The sequence below is a fragment of the Heterobasidion irregulare genome (genome assembly GCF_000320585.1).
Source record: "Heterobasidion irregulare TC 32-1 unplaced genomic scaffold scaffold_03, whole genome shotgun sequence".
Classification (NCBI taxonomy): Eukaryota; Fungi; Basidiomycota; class Agaricomycetes; order Russulales; family Bondarzewiaceae; genus Heterobasidion; species Heterobasidion irregulare.
The window spans coordinates 1022639-1044249 of NW_009258199.1; the positions used below are offsets into that span (position 1 = coordinate 1022639).

Sequence of the window (21611 nt, forward strand, 5' to 3'; positions counted from 1 at the left end):
TCATTTTTTTGAGAAATCTTATGGGGCTAGACTATCTCGTCAAGATGCAGTCGGTAAATAATGGATATCAGACGTATTCGTACACCCGATTAATTCTCCAACCAACCCACGCTCCGAAACCTGCTACAGGGGACGTAAACAAACAAGAACACAAGGCCGACACGCAAAACAAGCAAAAAGCACCACCATACCACGCTCACAATCCGACTTTGTCCCATACATGTATCGTACACAAAGATTCTAGAACGGAGCATTGACTATACCGGAGTGGCTACGTGAGCTCCTCCTTTCGGGTGCAAGGGATGTGCGAGTGGGACGCTTCAAGCTTTTCTTATTTACTGACAGGACGTCGTTCTGGAGCGCAACGATCTGAAACACGCCCGTGTAAGCCTTGATTGAGACGAAGGCACAGATGTCGAACGCACGATATCCTTGTCATTGCCAAATCTGAAGTTGTCTTGCACGACAAGATCCTCATATCTGCGGAGATTATGATAGCGTGAGCGCACTGATGATTGAGCACGAAAAGATATACTCACTTCTTGATTTCATACTTGTCCATTTGGCCTTTTTTGACTTTAGCGAAGTCCCATGCAATGACATATTGACCGGTGGACGTCACAATGGAATTCTCATCCTGATCTTGACCCACATTGAATCTAAAGGGGCGATTTAAATCAGGTGCAGCAAAAATCCCTTCGTACTTACCTAGCAGGAGAGAACGAGATGTTATGGTTCATATAAGCAACATGCTCAGCCCGTAACTGCAGGCGCCTGGGCTGAGGCTTTGCGTCAGCGGGGAAGCTCCTATCGAAACCTAAGCTCCCTGCGTATTTTCCTTGCCCAATGAGTGTGTCGATCAACAACAAATAGGTCTTTGTAGTCGCGACAATCCATCTGCCATCTGCGGTCACATCGACGCCGATGATGGGGTCACCCAGAGGATGCAGCGCCGTCTTCGCATTCTTGCCAATTGAGTCAAACAACCGAATATCACCCTTCTCACTCGCCACCGCCAGCTTCCCAGAGGCAGTGGTGGTGACACCGGAGAACTTGTTTTTCGAGACGTACTGCTTGAACTGGCTGTCCACCATCTTGTTACCCGAGATTCGAGGATCTATACGGAAAAGAGCATTGTGTGAGGCACCGATGAGAGTTTGCTCTGGCGTCGTCTGGGCAAACTTGTTCTCAGGTGCTATGTGATTAACCTGGACGTCATCGTGAACTTTCCATTCCTCCACGATCTTGCCGCGCTCTATGTCCAAATTGTACAGAGAGTTGTGGTTGCGAGGATTCATGATGACCATCTTGGAATCTTGGTCATGTAACATGACCTGACAGGACGGACTCAGTAAATCAGTCGGTAGCCAAAGATCGTGATCTTACATTCTTGGGAGAAAATTCTTTGCCCTTCATGTCCGCAACTTTGCTGATTGTGGCATAATACTTCACGTTGTCGTTCGTATGACGGAAGACACCAATGTTGTTACCACGGACGACGTAGGATCGATCACCCTTGTAGCCAACCGTCAGCTGAGAGTTTCGTCCTTCTAATGTAGCTGGCATGTGGTCTTCGTCCTCCGATGCATGTTCCTCCTCTTCACTGTCACTCTTCTCTGTTCGATGGTGAGTACATTGACTCGCATGGATATTGCGACCGGCGCACCTTCTAGCTCTTCCAAAACGGCCTCTTCTTCATCTTCTTCGGCTACAGCATCACTCATCTCCACATCTTCCACATTCGCGCTCAGCACGTAAGCACGTTCATCGCTCTGCAAAGCACTTCAGCCAAAGTTCCTGATAAATCTGATCTATCATACCTTGGCTTTTTCCCATGCCGTTTGATGCAAGCTCTCCCAAAGCCTCTTTGTGAATTCGAGCTGGAATTCTTCAAAAGCGTCGTGGGAACTGAACCGGAGGCACCAGCTGCTCTGCGTTCCACTCTCGCTCATATGGTTCCAAGTCAGCGACCAAGTGGGAGGCGACCAACGCTGCATCATGTCTGACGATATTCGGTGAACCAACACCTGCCCTGCCTCGTCTGACGCAGTCAGCCAATAGTCGAATTTCCCGCTAGCACGTTTCACAATCTTCGCGTGTACATCGCCTTGTCGAACAAAGTACTGGTTTCCGTGATCCCAATAAAATAGTTCAGCGGGTTGATCGGCTACATCCGTGAACGATGTATCAGGGTCAGGTGAGGCTTGGGTAGACGTGGGGCTAGCAATTGTTTCAGGAGCCTTTGAGGTAGAAGTGGTGGATAGCGACTCCAGATCGCGAGTGAGAGACTGTTCATCCTTGGAAGACGTTTTTTTCTTGCTCGAGCCCTTACGTTTGGCCTTAGGCGAGGGTGGCCTGCAAACGAGACAAACTTAGTACGAAAGACTCGATGAGAAGAGGTACCAAAACGGACTGCCAGATGAATTGGGCCAGATCCGTATCTTGAGTTGCATCGGCGCTCATCCTATACTTTCTCTCATACATGGCACGATACATGCACGTCTCAAAGAACGCGCGCGTAGGTCCATTTGTCCCAGAGGCCACGAACTCATAAAACTCGTCGACGTCCCCTTGAAGGTCTCTCCAGACGAATGTTGGCTCTCCCTCAGTCTCTCCGGTACGGAACTCTAGCTCCTCGCTTATGAGGAACACGCGTTCTTCATCGGCTAGCAGCAGAGGTTAGGAGTCTCGCGGCCTCGCAGCCACACATACACGACTCACTTTCGTCCTCGTCTTCCAGAAGTTCTTGGTCTCCATCCTCGTAGACTCGAGTCACAACTAGCTGGAAGTTGTGTTCAAACGAAGGCACTCGACGAATGGTAGCCATCGCATCATTATAACTAGATTGAGGGGTGAGGTGATGAGACCGCAGATGCAATGTGCCATAGACATACATACATGCATTCTCGAGATGACCGGATATTGCCAGGTCGAAGAAGAAATAGTTGACCAGTGGATATTTTCACGACTTCCGCCGCGTTAGGGTCATCTATGATACACATAAATCAAATGCGCCCCAGCATTGCTGCAGACCCACTTACGCCAAACCTTTCCAATCACTGCGTGGGTGAGAAATTCAAAAAATTCGATTAATCACAAAATTTTTGATTGAGGTGGAGGTCTTACAGCTACGAAAGATGTTCATGGTAGTTGAAAGAGGTAGCAAACCAAGGAGACTCCTCAAAGACGGCGCGGTGTGATGGAAATGACGCGTGACATCACGGCTGCATCACGTCTGCACGTGCCTCTTGACAGAAACTTTCGGAGGCTTCCGAGGCTGCTATTCCGCGCCCACAACGTCAATCAATCAGAATGGCTTCACCGCGCTCGAGCAACCGTCCAGAATCGCCGACAGGCGAGTATGCATCCTGCTCGCTGCGAATAAGTTGGTATCTGAGGGCCTGTTGTTGACTCTTCGATTTGTCATATGCGCTGCAGGCTCTACCTTGAGCAGCGCCAGCCTTAGTGCGGAACATACGCCTCTTGGCAGCGAAAGCCCCCTTTCGGCCTCTCTACGTCACCGCCAACCAGTTCCTGTGCGGATAACAGGAGAGGTACGAACTTTGCCTCGCCATCGTTACTATATCCGACTTGATTCCGCCACAGTATACCACGGATTCGATAATGAATTCGCCAACTCCGACTTTCCCTGCGTTTACCACGAACTCGACTTTTGGAGAGCGCTTGGTTGGCCGGACCGCTGGCCCATCACGCTTGTCGGCACCCACTCATAAACTTACTATCCGCGCAGACCCCACGATGGTCACATGCTTTGACCCTGCAGACAAGGAGCTCTATAATTTGTGGGTGCCCCGCTCCTGAATCGTCTGTACGCAGTACTACGCACGGTATGGATACTTTGGCAGGCGTTTCAAGAAGAGAGCGTGGCAGTGTCTTTGAGCTACCCTATTGAGTCGGTGAAATCCCCCGCATCGGGAACTTTGATCGGTGCCGGGTGCAGATGCTGCGCCACGAATCGCATTTTTACTGATCATTCCCATGAGACAGAATGTAGCGCCAGCTGATAAGTTCATTGGTCTCATATTTTTGCTCATCGAGAGTTTTCGAATATGGCTAACTTTCAAGCTTTTGAAGCTTGACGGATGGTCACATTTCAGTGCTGTAGCATCGCATCAATTACCTTCCAAGTCGATGTCTTCGTTTTCCGACACGAATACGACGCATTGGGTTTTTCGATGACGGTAAGTAGGCACGTCCCAGCGGGTACAAGCATATTAATCAGCATACCTCACTCGGCTATCCCGGAGTGGTATGATCGTCTTATAAGGCGTGGAGTCTGCAACAATGTTTCGACCACGTTCCGTCTTTCGGTGTTCTCTCAACGCATACCTTAGCCTCCATGGTCCCTCCCATCGCTCGAAAGGTCCATGCAGCGATAATATTTAGCGTATTTTCCATCATCCTGACGGCAACGCCTGCACTGGGCAAAGGTTCTTCGGTGCCTTGCCCCGCAGACCCATTTGCAGATCCTGCCCATGATCCGTGCAACGGTCTTCGCGGCATTGCGTCGAACACGCTCACTGCCGTAGCATTCAGTCTGTCCTTTTTTTCTCTTTCTACTATGCGCTTGAAGTTTAACGTGGGTCCTACTTTTGGCCGATAGCTTTGATCATGGTCTCTGCGCTCGTGCAAAGCCTGAGCATGCTCAAATGGGGAGCGTGGTGGATGCTTTGCCTGGTCATCGGCGAATACAGTACGTATCCTCTCTCGCCTCGGAACATCGTCGGTGGGGGGATCACAAGACTGATTTTTTACCTAGCTTTCGCGTTGGGTATCGGTATGCGATTTGGACTGCACTCCCATCCCGACTCTAAAGGCATCTACATCGCGGAATATCTCTTCGTCGTGTTGTCCGTGCGTAATTTCCCAGCTAGTCCAAGAAAATCTATTCATAGTGTTCGTTCAGCCGTGTGCTTTCATTGCTGCGGATTACATCTTGCTCGGGCGGCTAGCGAGGTTCCTGCGCTGTGAGAAACATCTATTAGTCCCAGCGCACCGTATCACCGCGATATTCCTATCATCCGACGTCACGACGTTCTTGATCCAGGTAAGCTCCACGGCGTCTACCCGTGTCCGCTACGACTGATCGCATCGTTCACAGGCCGCAGGCGGTGGAGTGTCGATAGGTTCCACCACAGCTCAGGGTGCCCAGACCGGATCAAACGTGCGTTTTCCTGTTCATACGTCCTTCGTTGACCGTTGATTTTTCAGTCGGCACCGTTGGCAGATTTTCCTCGCCGGGCTTGCCATCCAGCTGCTGTCATTCCTGATCTTTACATGCACGCTCCTTGTCTTCCTATACAGAGTACATAAACACGAACAACAGACCTGGACGATACATCGAGGACAGCATTGGTACACTGATTGGAGAAGCCTAGCCGTTGCCCTCCTTGTCAGCTGCGTCGGCATCTTGGTGAGGCGATGCGCCCAGCGTATGATATCAGAAGAAGTTGCATCTCTGACACCGCCTCACAGATCCGCTCTGTCTACCGCACGATCGAGCTATCGCAGGGTTTCGAAGGGCCCATCGCCACGAACGAGGGCTTCTTCTATGGGCTCGACACACTCCCGCTGTTCGTCGCTGTCGTCGTGTACTGCCCGTTCTGGCCAGGCCGATTCATTCCTCCGTCACCCAGTTTCTCGATAAGCAATATGGAAGCCGCGCCAGAGAAGTCGATGGCGTCGCAAGAGAGCGATGGGCGTGCCTAGATGGATCTGTTATTTTATAGCAGGAGGAGTATGTATTGATGTGCACGGTATGCGGCACGTAGACTTTGGACAGCCATTCGATGATCATAAAATTATTTCATTGCTGCTTACAGTGACCGTGAAATAGTGCGGCCAGTCCTGTACCACGTTAGTATGAGCGATTCTATCGGCACCCGAAGCGCTGAAGGTTTTCATGGGTAGTCGACAGACAGAGACATCAGAATCAAGGGTCTGGGAAGTCGATGATTTTGGAAGCCTGCATTGCTGCATTGCAAATAGTGTGTGGCGGGAACTGCGCTGTCTGCCCCAGCTGCAAATCCCTGAGAAGGACGGAGAAGAATGCGGGAATTAAGCGTCGGTCAATTTCGATAGAACGGCGCGCAACCACACACACCGAATATCGAATTAATGTGTTAAGATCATAGACCACCCAAAAAGGCAGCCAAGCCAGTGGTTCCCGCACCCCCTGCCTTCTCCTTTGCTTGTCTTTCTTTATTTTTGGCCAACATTTCCTGCAAGCCAGCCTTCTTTTTTGGGCGAGACTTTTTTGATGCGCGAGGCTGTGAGCTGAGGGGCGTGGGTGTGGGCGCGGGGGAGGGAGATTGGGGTTGAGGGACGGTCATAGATGACGAGGCTCTGGAGCGGCCGTTCGGCGGATCTCCAGGTTGAAGGGGATCGTGTTTGGGGGGGTGAGGCATGGCGGGGGGATCGATGGCTCTGATGGAGACCTTGGGCTCTGAGACGTGCCCTCGAACACGGGCGAACAAAGATGCGTTTCCGGCCGAAATGGGGACACGAGTTAGATGGCCACAAGAGTGACAGATGTGTTGAATGGAACGCGCGAGGGCGTTGGTCTTGAGTCGCGATCGAGGGTGTTTCATGCGGGTCATGCGAACGGTTCCCGCACCGTCGAGGAGGAAGCGGCCGCACTTGGGGCAATTTGAGGGGGATAGAGGGGGGTGATCCGGGTGGAGCAGACGCACTCTGGCCGCATGGCAGGCTGCAATGGACGGAGAGGCGGACTGGAGTGTGAACGGGAGCGCGAGCTGGAACTCGGTCGTGGCAGCGAGTTCCGGCGAGGCCATGCCTGGCGAGGATGACGTGACGCGTTGGCCGAAGAAGGCAAGGCTTGTTGCGTTTGTTGTTCACGAGCCGGGCCACTATTGTTCTGTGTGCCCGGCCATGGCCTTCATAAACCACCGCCAGACCCCGCTGTCCCTCCCATCTCAGCCGCCGCAATCGTTCCAAGCGACCCACACGCTTTTGCAGCATGCTCGCCACGCAGCGCTCCCACTCCTCTCGCCATGCCCCCATCTCTTATCCCCTCTCTCCGCAGAACTCTCCCCCACAGGGCCTTGATTCGCACTCCCCCATGTCCGCAAAGACCACCACTCGCCATCCGCGCAGACCATCTCTCTCCAGCCCCATGTCCTGGCTAAGCCGCAACTCGTCCTCGGCCTCGCAGCATGCACCGTACACACCTGCTGCGAAGCCTGTCCGCATATCCGAGCCCAAGCTCTCCAAGACCGTCGACAGTCTCGCTCATATTCGTAACCGCTCACTGGGTACCGGCGCGGTCGTCGTGCGGACACCACAAGAGGCTTTGGCTGGCTCCGGCGTCACCGTAGACGTCGCGTCGGATCCAGAACTGCAGGAGCAGGACTCGGAGGATAGCGATATTCCTGAAGAAGAAGAGGAGGAGGCTGAATCCAACGTTGTGCACCTCAACTCGCCTCCCTCGAGCCCGTCGTTGCCCCCTCTCCCGATATCGAAGAGTTCCCCGACACTCCCGCTGAGGGAATCCCCCACTCAACCAGCAAAACCGAGCCGTCCACCGCCGCCCGCTCCCGCTTCGACGGACTCCTCACCGCGCTCTTCCCTCAAGCACAGATCCCCATCCCCAATCCCTTCGTTCTTCCCTGGCGTCCCGCCTCTTCCCGCCCATCTTGCCCTTCCGCCGCCACCGCCGCCACCGCCATTCGATTGTATACTCCTCTCCTCAGTTCCCACCAACGCCATCGACATGTCAAAGATGATCGTCACGTTGGAGACTTGCACCGCAACCCACCGCACGACCCTGACGACTCTCACGTCCCGCCCGTCGCATCTGGCGAACTACCTCAAGTCGCTCTTCAGATCGTACCGCGACTCTGCGGCCTCGCTGCAGTCGCAAACCAGCGAATACGCCAGCTCGCCAGACACAGCATTCAATTCAATTTTCCATCAGCATCTGGCCTCATCTGGACTGCTGCCGCAATCCGCGACCAACGTCCACCTGTTCCTCGATCGCCCCAGCGCTCCGTACGTCATTCTGTTTCCATAGCCGATGTGTGCCTCACTCTGACCTTTTCCGCTCTCACAGATACGATCACATCTTGACGTACCTCCGCTCTCCTCCCGCCACGATCGACCACGTCCCCGCTCTCCCCCACGCCGTCCAGCTGCACACAATCACCACCCCGCGTATCGAGGCGCTCGTCGCCCTCCGGGACGAGGCGCGGTACCTCGGCCTGGACGACCTCCACAAGCTCTGCGTCGACGAGCTGCGCACCCGCCCGGCGACGCGCATTCGCGGCGGGTCCATCCGCAGCACGCACACCGTGCGCGACCAGCTCTCGCCGCGCAGCTCCCACGAAAGCGCGCGCGACACCGGCAGCCCGTCGCGCAGCGGCGGCGGCGGCGGCGCGATCGACGCTCGGCGGACGAGCCCGAGCGACCTCGCCGCGGCGCTGCACCATCGCCTCGCAGGTCGAGAGCAGGGCGGCGAGTTGAAGAGGGAAGGCTCCGTCGCACATTCTGCGCGCTCGCGTCCGGTCGGCAATTGGGTGTAGTCGGCCTGTTCTGCACAGTATATTGGTTCTTGTTTTTTTTTTTGCCGAGTCTTGATAGTCTTCGGCATGTTGTGTCATCCTCTTCGATCCTTCTCATTGGTCTGCCTCGTTTGCGTTGATCCCCCGCTCTTTTGTATCGCTATTATAGTTCCTTATGGTTGTATCTAGTGTCGCTCCTTCCATGTCGGCGCTGTAGCCTACCGATTCACAAATATATTCGCTCCCTAGAACAGAGGGCGTGTGTTCGTATACTCATTTGTACTGCAGACGCTGAGATACTCACTCTGGACAAAGATTTTACCAAACCTTGACGCGGGCACAACGCAAGTCTCATGACCCAGATGATTTGGAAAAGGAGAACGTCAAAGTTATTTTACGAACGAAATACCTACAGTTTACAAGTACAGCCTCGTTTTCGTCCAGCACATGCCAACGAGGCAAAGAGAACACAAAACAGACAAACGGAAGGAGCACCTGACAACAGCGTGTTCGATAAGAATCCCAGACATGTCGTGAAAGGAAAGAAAGAGAAAGCGGAGGGATGAAGAGAGACACAAGCGGGCGACACATTTGAGCGTGCATGGTGGCGAAACTAAAAGTACAGATAATACCGAATCCCAAAGTCGTTGGAGACGAGGTGAAGACAAAGGTGCCATCACTGCTTCTGCGCCTTCTCTTGAGAGTAGGGGTTCACGCTGTAGACCTTGATCACAGGCGGACTCTTCGTCAGGTCCGCCGTGACAATCACCTGAGATGCACGATAAGCGAAGGGTCGATTTTAGCTAAATAAGAGCAGAACTCACGGGGACGGTCATGAGCTCCCTGATTTCTTGGATCTTGTGGCCGGAGGTCGTTGTCTTCAAGCCCTCAAACTCTGGCATAACCTTCGCCATGGACAACAAGCGTTGCTTGGACGTCTCGTTCTTGACGTCAATGTCCTTGTCATCGCGGCCCAACACGATCTCATCATCGCCATCATCTTCATCGAAGAGAGCTTTCTCGTCGTGAAGTGAGCGCGAGGCTACCTCCATCTTCACGGCGTGCTGTTCAGCGTTTTGCTTGACCTTCTTGAGATGCTCATCGTCGCTGTTTTCCGCAAGCCAATTGATGACGTCGCGATCGGACCAATAAATCTGGAGTGTGTGTGCGTGCTCGTCATAGACGTGATTCTGCGCTATTCATGAGTGATTGTAAGCTCAACTTGAAAAAACAAACTCACGTCGATGGGCATCTGGTCAACATGGACCCTCTTTTCGATGCCAAATTCGGGGACGAGGACATCGAAAGCGGCGTCGAGAACAGCGACTACCTTAGCTTGGCGCACGACAGGCCCATATCGAGAAGTCAAATCCGAGATCAACACGCATAGATGAAGGTGCGCAGACTGCTCTTGGGCGAGCTGAGCAGAGTCCCGTTTGCTGAAAACGAGATCAGGGACGTCAAAAATTGGGTACGTCTATTGGCTCACATATTGCATTGCTGAGTGACCTTGGCAACAGCATCTCGGTCCATGGCGAATTTGCTTTCAGCTGGGAAATATCAGACACGGCAGAATATGAGACGTGACCTGCTACGAACCGGTGCCTTGTAGAACATGTTCAAGCTGACGGTGGACTAAGACATCCGCATAGCGACGAATGGGAGACGTAAAATGAGTGTACAATGGCACGTTCAAGGCGTAGTGATGATATTTCGCAATATCAAGCATGCCGGCACAGAAGTACCTCGCCCGGTGAGTGGCCTTGAAGACCAGCAACTCCAAAAGTTTGCGAGCGGTAGGATCCTCGATAGCATTGAAGGAACGCATGATGGCACCTGATGAAGACGTGTCGAGATTGTATCCCAAACGTTGAGCCCGTTCCGCCAACATGTTCTGAACGACTGATGAGCCAAGGATTGATGAGACTTGTTGGCGAAGTAACTCACAAGGCGGCGTTCTATGGGAACATCATGGCGGCGAAGGAGCGCCTGCTCAGGGAGATTGACGGCGATCTGCTGAGCGACAGTCACGTTGGTGAGAAGCATGAACTACGAGTGCAAGGTCAACACCAAGATAACATTGAACATAGACCAGCATACCTCCTCAACCAGCTGGTTGGATTCATGACGCTCATAACCCGAACAGTCAACTGGAATGCCAGACTCATCCAAAGTGAAAGACAGGCGAAGAGATTCGTGGCTAAGGGCACCATTCTGGAAGCGACGAGTGCGCAACTCGCTTGCCAAGTCCCACAGAATCTTGATATCGTGCTCGATAGCTGAGGCATTATGTTCCGGGCTGACTGGTACGTCTGACAAGAGTTTGCCGTCGATGACATTCTGAGCATTAGAATACGAAAGCTTCGCAGCCGATCTAGCAAATATGTTCAGTCGTCAAAGATAGAAAAGCCGAACAGGTACAACTCACTTGACAATTGTCTTGCCAAACCATTTCTTGACGACTCGAGCATCCTTGGTCATCGTCAGGATGACAGAGAACGCCAAACGTTCATGTCCAGGTTTCAGGCTGCACAGCTCCTCGCTGAGCGCAGGTGGCAGCATGGAGACAACACGCTGGACAAGGTAAACGCTTGTGGCGCGTTTGCGAGCATCACGGTCCAAGGCCGTGTTGGGTTTGACGAAGTACGATACGTCGGCAATATGGATACCGATGTCATAAGTCCCGTCGTCGTTCGACTTGACAGAAAGAGCGTCATCCAGATCCTTAGCCGTGTCGGGATCGATCGTGAAGATACGCTCATTTCGAAGATCCTTACGAATCTCGAACTCCCTTTCAGGGATCCTGGACGATCAATCAATAACGAAAATTGAGCTATAAGCGAGTGACGTACGACCAGGGAATTGGTGGCAAACACTTGAGGACGCTCTCTGTAAAGTCCTCCGTTGGGAAATTGCAATCTTTCAGTAAAGCACTCGTCTCCACTTCGATATCGCCGATAGGTCCAAGCTCCTCGACCAAGGTCCCAAAGGGATGCAACGAGCTGATAGGCTGTGTTTCCACTCGTTAGATAAAACGTCAAAGGCTCGGAAAATACCACGTACGTGACGCTTGATGCAAGCAACAAATAGCTTGTTGATGTATGAGTCAGAATTTTGAACGAAGTCAGGAGGCGCTTGTTCGGTAGGAATGGCAATAAGCGGGACACGCTTATCGGTAGGCTTGAACCAAACGATCTTGGGGCGGTCAATGGGGCGCCTGGGTTCATCACCACGATCACCCTCGCGTTCGCGACGTTCAGCTTCCTGTTTCTCCTTCGTGGCAGCGGAGGACGGACGCAAGAGACCCAAGGTGCCGGAGAACAACTGGCCGGGCATTCGCTCGACAACGGCCACAACGTGACCAGCAAACTGCGGCTTAACTTCGTCGGTAACTCTAAAGGCAAATGGTCAGAAGAAGTATGCGATCGAAGAAGCGTGTGACATACTCTTCGTCTTCGAAAAGCATAAGGCCTTGGCCTTCGACTTCGACGTCATCCTTCTTCTTGTCATTCTTGCGTCCAGCAGTGCTCTTCATCTCATACGCTGCGTTCTCCTCCTTTTTCCTCTTCTTCTCCTCTTTTTCCTTCTTCGTACCCCACACCTCATCAACGTCAAGTAGTTCCACGGCAACAATGTCGCCCTCGAGGGCACGATTACGGTCCTTTGACCCACATATATAGATGTCAGCATCCAAAACCTCCGTAGAGACATAGGCGTCTGAGCGGTTGCGCTTGTTCACGCGCAAGATACCAACGACTAGTTTACCAGTAGCAAGGAGCGGTGGTAGAGATGCCTGAGGAAGGTAAGGAGCGAAAAGCGACTTGCGTTGGGGCTGATTTGATTGCTGTTGCAATTGAGACTGGAACTGCTGCTGCTGTTGCTGAAGAAGGTTGATACCCCCAAGTCCCAGGCCCATCATATTCGCGGCCATCATGTTGGGTAGCATATTGGGAAAGCTGAAAGATGGGATCTTCTGATGATGTCCTCCTGCGGCTGCACGGAACTGCTGAAGGCTTTGCAATTGAGCTTGAGCCTGGGCAAGGTCTGCGGTGAAAGCATTGTTTTGTTGGATGCCACCGACGCCACCATCTGGAAATCGAAAAAGGCATTAGCAAGATCTCGTAGCCAGCATCCACCAGACTCACTCAGGCGCCAGCTGGAATCCGCCCTGGACGCTTGTCGGGAATGTCCGCCAAATGCAGCAGGAGGAGCAAAGCCATCATCGAATCCATCCTGTCCAAGGGCGTTACTGTAACTGATAGATCCAAGAGCCTGTTGGGCTCCTCCTTTGTTCAGAACGTTGACGCTGTGCCTTCTACCGTGGCCACGAGGGACGCCCTGCGGCTGTCCGTCTATTCCCAAACTGATATTGCCCAAGCCTAGCTGGCTCATCAGACCCTGTTGACTTCCCAGGCCGCTCAATCCGCCAGCACCCATACTCATGGGAACGGTGCTATGAACTCGGCGATGTGCGGCTGCCCGATTGGGAGCGAGACCCGCCGTTTGGAAGGAGAGAACTTGGTTGGAAGCCAGCTGTTGCTGGTACAGAGCCTGTTGATGACGCTGAAGCGCCTCAATTTCGTTCTGTATAGCAATCTGATGAAAGTTGATTTTCAGTTCCGTATTGGTGTCAAGGCGGATGAACGACCATACCTGTTCGGCCATGATCCCCCTAATTTCTCCCGTGCTTTCGCTCCTCCTATGAGCGTGTTCTTGCTCAGTATAACCTGGAAGGGTTTGCTGTTGCGGAAATTGGAATCCGATGTCTTCTTCGCTGATAGGAGGGCCCATGGCCGAGTTCGTGCTGGGACGACGACGGGCACCAAACATGAATCCGGGCGCCAGCTGAGGACGACCAGAAGGACCAACAATATCGGACTGTTCCTGTTGGGCAGCGAGAGCGGCAAAACGGGGCGCTGTGAAGTTTTGAGACTGCGAACGAGGGTGATGCCCTTGAGTGCTGTACAAGTTTTCGTGAATCTCCCCTTCTTCGTACGACGCATTCCCATTCCCGTAACCTTCCTCGATATCCTCCATCATGGGAACCAAGTGAGGCGAGAAATTGTTAAAGTTGCCAGACAGAGCCGAAGTACCCAGGGAAGCAGCCTTGCGATGTCTCGGTGGAGGCTCGTTCGCATTGGGAGGGGGGAATCCGGAAGCACCGGGTGTGAAGATGGGAGCATTGGCCGGGAGAGTAGACGTGGTGGTCTGCGGGAGAGGCATGGAGCTAGAGCTAGTCATGGTACCACCGCTCAATGGAAAGGTCTGATTGGGAGGCGACGTTGTCTTCAAATCTGCGATGACTCGTTGAAGAGAGGACAGAGCATCGCTGGCGTCCGCACCTGGGATAGGAGCGGGAGGGGTGGATTGCTTGCCAGCAGATTGTTCCTTCCCGTTATTGCCTCCCTGACGATTACCTTGTGAAACAGAGGAAGGTCCCTTGCGGTGGGCAGGCCTCGCACCGCCGCTCCCTCTGCCTCGGCTATCATTCCTTTTGCCCTCGCTGCCTTTCTTGCCTGTGTCTGATCCTGATTCGGGGGCGGCAGAATTAGAGGGCTTCTTGCCACCAGCCCCAGACGAAGGTCTAGGGGTTCCCTGTGGAGGAGGCCCACTGCCGCTCGATGACTTAGACACCGATGGGTTGCGGCGAGGGCCACGGTTGTTGCCCTGTTGCGCTGAACCGTTGGACGTGGCTTTCTTGGCGTCTTTCTTGGGCTGATTTTGCTGAGGTTGTTGCGTTATCTCGTCGGTCATTTCGTTCGTAAAACAGCGTTCGACGGGCTGTTGGTTAAGACGTTATGAATTGTTTTTGATTTTTTTGATTTCCTGAAACGAATCCGATGACTACGACGGGTTGACGGTCAGGATGAGGAGACAGATTGAGAGACAGAACACACCTGGAAGTGAGAGATGTGTGTGGTTTTATGGAAAGGCTTTGCCCTGTAGGGCGAGTGGGGGAATTATGGAGTGGTTGCCTTGGATAGGCGTGAAAGAACTTTGCTTATCGTTGTCAAGAGCGAAGAGAGGGATTGCGCTCGTCATATACTCAGTTACTGTTCATTTCATCTTCCGATGGCTGTACTTTCTCACGCTCCCCCACTTTCGTGGAACCCCATCGCAGCACGTAATCGCTGCGGCCTGCCGCTTGCGCTTGCGATTTGCCTCCGTTTCATCCCGTCATCGATTGCTCCCAGCTTTATTCAAGAGGTAAAGTACTGTCTACACACGAATCCACTGCTCTTCATTGCTTGCCGAGCTTGTCTATGATGGCGGCAGTATACTCCTGGGTGGACGCCTTGCCTCCTAAGTCTCCGGTGATGAATTTGCCCTCTGCGATGGTCTGACAGTAGCAAACGATCAGAGAAATGGCACATACAAAGCCAGCTGGTACAACTCACGGTCAATGCAGCCTTTTCAATTTGATCGGCGTGCGAGTTCAAGTTCATGTGTCTATGGAGAAAAGGTGATTCGGTCGTCTAGCCATTGATACATTGTGGCGCATACCTCAGCATCATCAAAGACGACAAAAGAAGAGCGGTTGGGTTAGCCAATCCCTTGCCTGGCAGGCCAGGGTCAGTATTCTCCGGTCCATCAAACGTAAGTCAGCACGACGCACCTGCGATGTCCGGTGCTGAGCCATGGACAGCTTCGAAGATGGAAGCATCCTTTGAAACGTGTCAAATTGATATCTCCCGAGGTATGTAAACGATCTGAGCCACTTACACGTCCAATGTTACCAGAGGGTGTGAGGCCAAGGCCTCCAATAAGACCAGCGCACATGTCGGACAAGATGTCACCATACAAGTTGGGCATCACCATGACTCGGTCAGCGTAGGGTTTGGGATTTTGCGTGATCTGATATGTATGTCAGCGGAACGCGCACGCGAGGCATGCTGCAGCCAAGCGGACCTGCAAGCAGACACGATCGAGGAGGTCCTCATCGTAGGTGATACCGGGAAAGTCCTTTGCGACTTGACGGCAAGCCGAAAGGAACATTCCATCCGACATTTTCCTAGAGTATCACCGTCGTAGCGTTCATGAGTCATAGACGAGAATCATGACCTGCAGATACTTACATGATGTTGGCCTTATGCACCGCGGTCACTCGCTTGCGGCCACTGGCCTCGGCGTAGTGGAATGCGTAACGGGCAACACGCTCGGAAGCGTCCCAGGTAATGAGTTTGATCGACTGGACGACTCCATCGACGACCTATGCAAAGATTATCAGTGAGATGAGACAAGAAATCGACTAAGCTTACTTCGTGCTCAATGCCTGAATACTCTCCCTCAGTGTTTTCACGGATCAAAACTGTGTTGACATCATCGTAGGGAGTCTTGAATCCCTGGATAGAGACGCAAGGCCGCACATTGGCGAACAGGTTGAACGTGCGGCGGAGAGTCAGATTGAGTGATACGTGTCCCTTTCCGACTGTTATGGTGTTAGTCGTGCCGGACACACGAATCAACTAGAATAGCTAACTTGGAGTCGCCAATGGCCCTGTGTGTGACTCAGTGATGCGACATGTCGATCAGAGCTCGTGCGAACGCACCTTTCAGTGCGACAGTATTTTTACGAACAGACTGAATCGCCACATCAGGGATGACAGTCTTGCCTCCCTTCAACACTGGAGTCACACTAACTTCCTCCCATTGAATGGGGACCTAAGAAGAGACTCAATCAACTATCATGGAGCCAAAACAACACGCATGACATACATTGGCAGCTTTGTAGATTGCCTTGACGGATTCACTAATTTCCGGTCCAATACCTGAGCAATGTGTCAACAATGTCTAGCATTCACAGACAGTTGACTCCGATCCTACCATCTCCAGGAATTAAAGTCACGGTATATTTTCCCTTTGAAAGAAATCTAAGCGGCCGTGTAGTGTTTTGAACAGTCCTGTACTCACGTTACTTTCCTTTTGTCCTGCAAAAGCTGCTGTAGGTGCAGAAGCATACCGTCTGAAAGGCTACTCGCCGACTCAGCAACTGAAGCAAGACACCAGCGACTTATTATGCTACCTGAGAGTGAGAGACCGCACGATGCGCGACGCCAGCGAAGGACCGAGAGGCCAACATAATGAGATGAGAGAGGAGGAACTAGGAGGGAGTGCCAACAATTTGCAGACTTCACTGAATGGCTGCTGTCCCGGGATTGGACGATTTATTCTCACGCGATCGGTCAACTGGCCGTGTTTTGCCGACCGGCTGTTCGAACAATTTCGTCATCAGGATGAGACGATATCCTTGGCTTCAGCCACTCTCTGCTCCCAACTATGCTTAGGCTGCGCAATAAGTTAACTGACTCGAAAAGAGCTTACAAAAATAGTTATTCGGGTTCTGGTATAACGCATTTGATAGGTATTACAACCACGATAATGAAATCATCTCGACAAAAACACGTAGAATGAGTCCATGACATTAATACACGACAGCTAAAGGCTAAGACCTAAGGGCAGTTGAACCTATCCGCTGAGTAAACCATTCAGCTGTTCTCGGTATTTCTCCATCTCTCTCTCTGCCTCCTCCTCTTCCAGTTGGTCTTGTAATGACTGGACAGGCAGTGAGATGTGAATAGCCACCCATTCGGTTGTCTTCAGACTTACTGGAAGTCCAGTTTCCACAGAGCCAACTTGGCCAAGCTTGCCATTGGTCAAATCAAACAGTACTTTGTCGACTTCAGCATCAGCCTCCTCTTCAATTTCGTCATCCTCGTCGACCTCGAATGTATCGGCCAGCATTTCGTCCAATATGCCTGCCTATGCGGGGTTAGCATCACATTCCGTGAAATGAATTAGACAAACGTACCTTCGTCATTTCCATGCTCATGTCCCGCATTGTTTGACTGATCTGGGGTAGCTTGATCAGATTATTCGAGAGCTTCATGATCTCGGTGGATTTCTGAAGGGATCCTGTGACTTTGGACATCGCTTCATAGAGAACTTTAGCATTCAACACTTGACAAAGTACTGAGACAATGCGTACCCAATTGTTGCGTCAGTTGTGTCCCAATAGAGCTGAGCCTTGCCTTGCTAACCGATAATCGGTCTTTTTGCTTGTTGCTCCTCACGATCTCGCGAGCCAATATGCGCGCTGATTTGACATCTCCCTTCTTCGCAAGTTGCTTCACAGTGCTTCGTGCTTTGTTCGTTTCGAGATCGAGCTGGGTATAAGTTAGCCACCAACTCAGCGTCGATGTGACAGAAGCCGGACCTGCCTCATCTCTCTATCCAAGGTTCTGGATTCTTGCCGAAGTTTAGATTGCCAACCACGGACTTTCTCTTCTGGTGTTGGGCCATACAGAAAGCGATTGATAGACTGCATCAGGGATTACGAGGGTAGTGGAAGTGGCGGTCGTGGTCGCGAATGGTGAGGATGGCTCAGGACCCCAGTGTATATCCTAAGGGACAACCGATACAGAACCGTCGACTTTAGATCTCTCCAGGTTTGATTATTTGGACCCAATCTGAGGGAAAGCCTGGCTAGAAAGCCTTTTTGGTCTTAATTTCGCATAAATTTATGATCGAACCCAAAGTCAGTAGGAGTCTTGAAAGTCTTGTGCAAGCTCCTAGGCTACAAGCGCCAGCCAAAATTTGGATTACTGCTGTTCTCAAAAAGGTTGGCACTATGTAGTGCCAACCTTTCTGAAAACAGCAGTAACTTGGAGAATATTGAGCGACTGATGACTTCGCAACCTCCTGGATTACCCAGCATTACCTCAAACAGCTCATACCAGTGTGTTTCATCGTCATTGTCAATGACATTCTCGAGCAAAATCGAGTATTATCTGATGACGCAACTAGGCATGCAAGTGCAATCAGACAAGAGGCTATACCGATGTTTAGCAGTCTGAGAATCCTCTAATTATCAAATAACGATCATACAGATACAGTGGGCAGATATTACAACAACATGACCATAGCGTGGTCGGTCGAGAAGCAGACCGGTGACATTATGATAACGATAACATCCTATCATCCTATGGACCTGTTTGAGAAGGTCCACCTCGAATCTCGTTCACCAACGTCTCCCAATAACTCCAGTCTAAGCCATCCAGACTAGGCATAGAAGGATTGGGTTCATTTCCCACAACTGGTGAAGTAGATCCGAACCACCCTGAAAGGTTAGCACTTCCGAAGCCTCCCCATGGCAAACCTGCGAGCCCTGCCGAGCCATCTACACTGGGATCGCTGTTGACAGCGCCACTGCTGAAGCCCAACCAGTGATCGAGGAGGGATTGTGCTGTAGATAATTCATCGTCTGCGTTAGGGCTACCTGACTTGGAGGTATTTTGACCGTCGCTTTGATCAGTTTGCTGCTGAACTCGTTGTAGTGCAGGGGTCGGCAAGACGTTGTTTGTGAGAGGTGAAGCGGTTTCGGCGGAAGCCTGTCGTATAGTCGGCATGGCTAAACTGAGGGGAGAATGGATTTTCGGGGGCGACAAAGCAAATGAGTACGGTGTTCTTGAGGAAGGCCGCTGAATCCCAAGTAGGAGCTGGGCATCCGTCGCAGGCCCAGAGGACGATGGCGTGGAGCTGTTATCTGGTGGTGCAGAGCCGTGAACAGATCCCTCCTGTACTTGCGAAGCTTTGATCTTCAAGAACTCGATGATTTTCAACTCTCGTCGAGTAGTCTCGTCCATTTCCCTGACACCATCATGATCGCGAAGAAACGAGTCCATGATAGCATGCATCGTTTCCGCTAGATGCCCATTAGGCTCCAATACGAGATAGATGCCACTGATCATGGCGCTTTGGAATTCTCTGTAGGCGCTGTGGAGAGAATCCCGCGTGCCCTGAGGTATCTTCTCCTGGAAGGTATTTCGTATTTCGTAATCTTTCTCTGCAGATTCGAAGCATGCCTGTCGGGATCGAAGGTATCGATCAGAGCTGAGCCTCCTGAGCAGATATGGACGATGGAGACTGATGCGAACGAACAAAACCTCCGTGATGAGTAAGAACCGGTGAGCAGGGACGTAGGATAGACTGTCGTCGAGCGATGTATCAGGCTTCAAAGCAAAATGCGGAGGAAGGGAGCGAATAAATTTCATCAATTCATCATCCAAGCCTAGAACGTCGGAGTAATGGCTGTGCTGTCGAACCTGTTGAAAATGATGTACGATCTTGCCGATAATGGAGGCAAGTATGTGGCGCAAGATGACAAAAGTCATGCGAGTAGGAGTATGGAGAGGAGGGGGGTTGCGAATCTCAGCGAGTGTGATCTCGTCCTCCACATTCGAAGGAGGCTGTGTCGAGGTGTATGCATCTTGGATGGCATTTGGTCTGCCCAACACAAGAGCATACGATCGATCAGCGTGATACAAGTAGGCCCTAAATGTCCAGGGTTCAAGAATGACTGCGAAGTGCCTCGTTCCTAGTACTTACCAGACTCGACGACGATATTCTACTTGAGCAGGATCCATTCCCTAGAATTGCGGTTGGAAAGGAACTTGAAATGCAACGAGTGAGATTTACCTTGCTCACCATGCTAGCACCATCTCGATGCAGACCGAGCGCCTGAGCTGTCCGAACGGCGGCACCCAACTGACTCCAACATTCGGTTATTCGGCGGTCAAATGTGAGAAAACGAGCACTCTGATCACCAAATTGTATTCAATGTCACGCCACCAACACCATTTAGAGGAAGTGACCGTACCAAAAGTCGAGTAAGAACCATGTCCAAACAATCAGGTTGAATGGCAGCTGCAATCAAGACCGAACGTCGAGCTACCACCACCTGGTAAGTCGAGAAGTATAGTATGATCTGAATCACTCACATGACCAATAATATCGAAGAGATGTCAGTCTTCTCGTCCTGGCGTCTCCCGCGACATGTTCGGGTGCTAGCCTGACAGCGATTGCGAGAATAACAAATAAGAGTGGGAGGAAGCGGACGTCATTAGGATGGGCCGCAGTGCCGTTGCTACATATAGATGCGTATGATTGGCGAAAATCTCGTTCAGAAATGGGGTAACGAGTCCAATTTCTGCAAATGAATTTATCAGGTTGATGCTCTCGGTACTCAGCGATCAGATTAGACTTACACTGCACTGAAATAATAATCAACAAGTACATCCGAAAAGCGCTGTGGAGGTAGCTCTTGCACGAGTTCGGTGATTTTGTGTGGAGGAACGCCACAGTCTTGTATTAGTGTCTTGAGGTTATCGGCGGCAGTCGGTTCTGAGTCCTGTCGCACTGAGTCGATGATCGAATTTTCAGCCACATGGGTCTTTGTATCATCACAGATACCGTTATTTGAACGGTAGGAGGGGCCGGTGATGCATCCGTTGAGTCCTCCTAAGCTGTTTACTCGTGCTCGGCTGTCAGAACCTGGGACAACACTTTGCAGCTAAATTGTCGTTTAATTCAAGAGAATGGTATGAATATATGAGAACGCGTACTTGTTCCAGTACGGAAGCAGGGGCGACGCTGCCAGACGCACTGTTCCCATACCACTTTCCACTCTGAAAGGTCCCTCCACTAGGATCTTGATCACCCGAAGAAGAATGAGGACCTTCTTCTGGACTGGGCGAGATGGATCGCTGGTGGTCTCCACCGTAGCCGTCGAGGGGCGATAGGCCTTGTAAACCGGATGCATACTGAGGCATTGCAATTTCTATGATGTGTTCTAGGCGTGCTAAACGCAGATGAACATCTTGATCCGGCTTTCCTGGGGTGTATGCTTTGCATAGCTCTGGCACTTTGCGAGCTACACACTGAAGCATGTTGAGAATCAGTCGATGTGCTGCATTTAAAAACGAGAGCGCGCACATGCGAACAGGGGACTTGACGGTCACACTGTGAACGCGGAAGTATGTGATTAACTCTCTTCAAACCTATGCCCAAGCTGCGCACCTTCTGTTTCCGACGATGACACTCGCCACATGAATAACTGAACCGTACTCATGAGCCACTTGTAGTCAGCTTGCGAAGGACTTTACACACCTGACTCGTGTCCGCGGTTTCTTAGATCCCCCACTATTTGAGTCCTCGTCGTCGAGTATCTTCCTTTTCATAGAAGATTGACTGGCTTCATCAAGAGGCGAAGCGTGATTCGCGACTTTGACCATG

At 51.7% G+C, this 21611-nt stretch overlaps 9 protein-coding genes across 9 annotated transcripts; 3 read left to right on the forward strand and 6 right to left on the reverse strand.

Moving 5' to 3' along the window:
* Positions 1-37: 37 nt before the first annotated feature.
* On the reverse strand, positions 38-3157 carry HETIRDRAFT_381245 (uncharacterized protein). Its single transcript, XM_009545394.1, has 12 exons — positions 3127-3157; positions 3042-3059; positions 2899-2989; positions 2722-2840; positions 2414-2666; positions 1821-2355; positions 1667-1772; positions 1387-1616; positions 709-1334; positions 540-659; positions 426-480; positions 38-369 (listed from the first exon to the last, which is right to left on the reverse strand). Exons 1-12 carry the CDS (start codon positions 3143-3145, stop codon positions 241-243), a joined length of 2301 nt encoding a protein of 766 aa, XP_009543689.1. The 5' UTR covers positions 3146-3157; the 3' UTR covers positions 38-240.
* A 116-nt stretch (positions 3158-3273) lies between these two features.
* On the forward strand, positions 3274-3854 carry HETIRDRAFT_146686 (uncharacterized protein). The gene is made up of 3 exons (XM_009545395.1): positions 3274-3355; positions 3439-3554; positions 3607-3854. Exons 1-3 carry the CDS (start codon positions 3313-3315, stop codon positions 3820-3822), a joined length of 375 nt encoding a protein of 124 aa, XP_009543690.1. The 5' UTR covers positions 3274-3312; the 3' UTR covers positions 3823-3854.
* A 396-nt stretch (positions 3855-4250) lies between these two features.
* HETIRDRAFT_62617 (lipid-translocating exporter) lies at positions 4251-5730 on the forward strand (the record flags this gene model as incomplete). Its single annotated transcript, XM_009544970.1, has 8 exons — positions 4251-4384; positions 4452-4556; positions 4625-4714; positions 4781-4875; positions 4928-5068; positions 5123-5185; positions 5249-5434; positions 5497-5730. Exons 1-8 carry the CDS (start codon positions 4306-4308, stop codon positions 5728-5730), a joined length of 993 nt encoding a protein of 330 aa, XP_009543265.1. The 5' UTR covers positions 4251-4305.
* Positions 5731-6149: 419 nt separating this feature from the next.
* Positions 6150-6815, reverse strand: HETIRDRAFT_449564 (uncharacterized protein; the record flags this gene model as incomplete). The annotated part of the gene is made up of 1 exon (XM_009545396.1): positions 6150-6815. One exon carries the CDS (start codon positions 6813-6815, stop codon positions 6150-6152), a length of 666 nt encoding a protein of 221 aa, XP_009543691.1.
* Positions 6816-6978: 163 nt separating this feature from the next.
* Positions 6979-8789, forward strand: HETIRDRAFT_457952 (uncharacterized protein). The gene is made up of 2 exons (XM_009545397.1): positions 6979-8031; positions 8093-8789. Exons 1-2 carry the CDS (start codon positions 7001-7003, stop codon positions 8559-8561), a joined length of 1500 nt encoding a protein of 499 aa, XP_009543692.1. The 5' UTR covers positions 6979-7000; the 3' UTR covers positions 8562-8789.
* Positions 8790-8904: 115 nt separating this feature from the next.
* Positions 8905-13763, reverse strand: HETIRDRAFT_62621 (putative exoribonuclease, RNB superfamily; the record flags this gene model as incomplete). Its single annotated transcript, XM_009544971.1, has 14 exons — positions 8905-9309; positions 9365-9730; positions 9781-9979; positions 10030-10090; positions 10140-10434; positions 10488-10589; positions 10641-10914; positions 10969-11343; positions 11393-11550; positions 11604-11934; positions 11987-12629; positions 12686-12846; positions 13037-13103; positions 13634-13763. 14 exons carry the CDS (start codon positions 13761-13763, stop codon positions 9217-9219), a joined length of 3255 nt encoding a protein of 1084 aa, XP_009543266.1. The 3' UTR covers positions 8905-9216.
* Positions 13764-14704: 941 nt separating this feature from the next.
* Positions 14705-16654, reverse strand: HETIRDRAFT_381253 (uncharacterized protein). Its single transcript, XM_009545398.1, has 14 exons — positions 16564-16654; positions 16452-16511; positions 16365-16398; positions 16257-16309; positions 16091-16202; positions 16021-16038; positions 15800-15969; positions 15617-15750; positions 15450-15552; positions 15264-15395; positions 15157-15205; positions 15045-15099; positions 14939-14990; positions 14705-14880 (listed from the first exon to the last, which is right to left on the reverse strand). Exons 1-14 carry the CDS (start codon positions 16618-16620, stop codon positions 14782-14784), a joined length of 1128 nt encoding a protein of 375 aa, XP_009543693.1. The 5' UTR covers positions 16621-16654; the 3' UTR covers positions 14705-14781.
* A 352-nt stretch (positions 16655-17006) lies between these two features.
* HETIRDRAFT_313829 (uncharacterized protein) lies at positions 17007-17865 on the reverse strand (the record flags this gene model as incomplete). Its single annotated transcript, XM_009545399.1, has 5 exons — positions 17007-17093; positions 17148-17300; positions 17350-17471; positions 17527-17704; positions 17755-17865. The coding sequence occupies 5 exons, from the start codon at positions 17863-17865 to the stop codon at positions 17007-17009; spliced, it is 651 nt and encodes a 216-aa protein (XP_009543694.1).
* Positions 17866-18384: 519 nt separating this feature from the next.
* On the reverse strand, positions 18385-21568 carry HETIRDRAFT_381259 (uncharacterized protein). The gene is made up of 10 exons (XM_009545400.1): positions 21486-21568; positions 21396-21432; positions 21312-21338; positions 20942-21256; positions 20585-20889; positions 20318-20526; positions 20197-20267; positions 20016-20135; positions 19926-19966; positions 18385-19871 (listed from the first exon to the last, which is right to left on the reverse strand). Exons 1-10 carry the CDS (start codon positions 21554-21556, stop codon positions 18521-18523), a joined length of 2547 nt encoding a protein of 848 aa, XP_009543695.1. The 5' UTR covers positions 21557-21568; the 3' UTR covers positions 18385-18520.
* Positions 21569-21611: the final 43 nt, after the last annotated feature.

What these genes read in the sequence shown, in the direction of transcription:
- HETIRDRAFT_381245 (XM_009545394.1), bottom strand. An exon ending in CGGCATGGGAAAAAGCCAAG is followed by an intron (nt 1,773 to 1,820) that starts GTATGATAGATC and finishes AGTGCTTTGCAG; the next exon opens with AGCGATGAACGTGCTTACGT. An exon ending in GACAAGTATGAAATCAAGAA is followed by an intron (nt 481 to 539) that starts GTGAGTATATCT and finishes TAATCTCCGCAG; the next exon opens with ATATGAGGATCTTGTCGTGC.
- HETIRDRAFT_381253 (XM_009545398.1), bottom strand. Translation starts at nt 16,620, where the DNA reads ATGTTGGCCTCTCGGTCCTTCGCTGGCGTCGCGCATCGTGCGGTCTCT. An exon ending in TCGATCGTGTCTGCTTGCAG is followed by an intron (nt 15,396 to 15,449) that starts GTCCGCTTGGCT and finishes CATACATATCAG; the next exon opens with ATCACGCAAAATCCCAAACC. An exon ending in CTCAGCACCGGACATCGCAG is followed by an intron (nt 15,100 to 15,156) that starts GTGCGTCGTGCT and finishes CTGGCCTGCCAG; the next exon opens with GCAAGGGATTGGCTAACCCA.
- HETIRDRAFT_457952 (XM_009545397.1), top strand. Translation starts at nt 7,001, where the DNA reads ATGCTCGCCACGCAGCGCTCCCACTCCTCTCGCCATGCCCCCATCTCT. An exon ending in CTCGATCGCCCCAGCGCTCC is followed by an intron (nt 8,032 to 8,092) that starts GTACGTCATTCT and finishes CCGCTCTCACAG; the next exon opens with ATACGATCACATCTTGACGT.
- HETIRDRAFT_381259 (XM_009545400.1), bottom strand. Translation starts at nt 21,556, where the DNA reads ATGAAAAGGAAGATACTCGACGACGAGGACTCAAATAGTGGGGGATCT. An exon ending in GTCATCGTCGGAAACAGAAG is followed by an intron (nt 21,339 to 21,395) that starts GTGCGCAGCTTG and finishes CCGCGTTCACAG; the next exon opens with TGTGACCGTCAAGTCCCCTG. An exon ending in GATTATTATTTCAGTGCAGT is followed by an intron (nt 20,527 to 20,584) that starts GTAAGTCTAATC and finishes ATTCATTTGCAG; the next exon opens with AAATTGGACTCGTTACCCCA.
- HETIRDRAFT_146686 (XM_009545395.1), top strand. Translation starts at nt 3,313, where the DNA reads ATGGCTTCACCGCGCTCGAGCAACCGTCCAGAATCGCCGACAG. An exon ending in CCGTCCAGAATCGCCGACAG is followed by an intron (nt 3,356 to 3,438) that starts GCGAGTATGCAT and finishes TATGCGCTGCAG; the next exon opens with GCTCTACCTTGAGCAGCGCC. An exon ending in CTGTGCGGATAACAGGAGAG is followed by an intron (nt 3,555 to 3,606) that starts GTACGAACTTTG and finishes ATTCCGCCACAG; the next exon opens with TATACCACGGATTCGATAAT.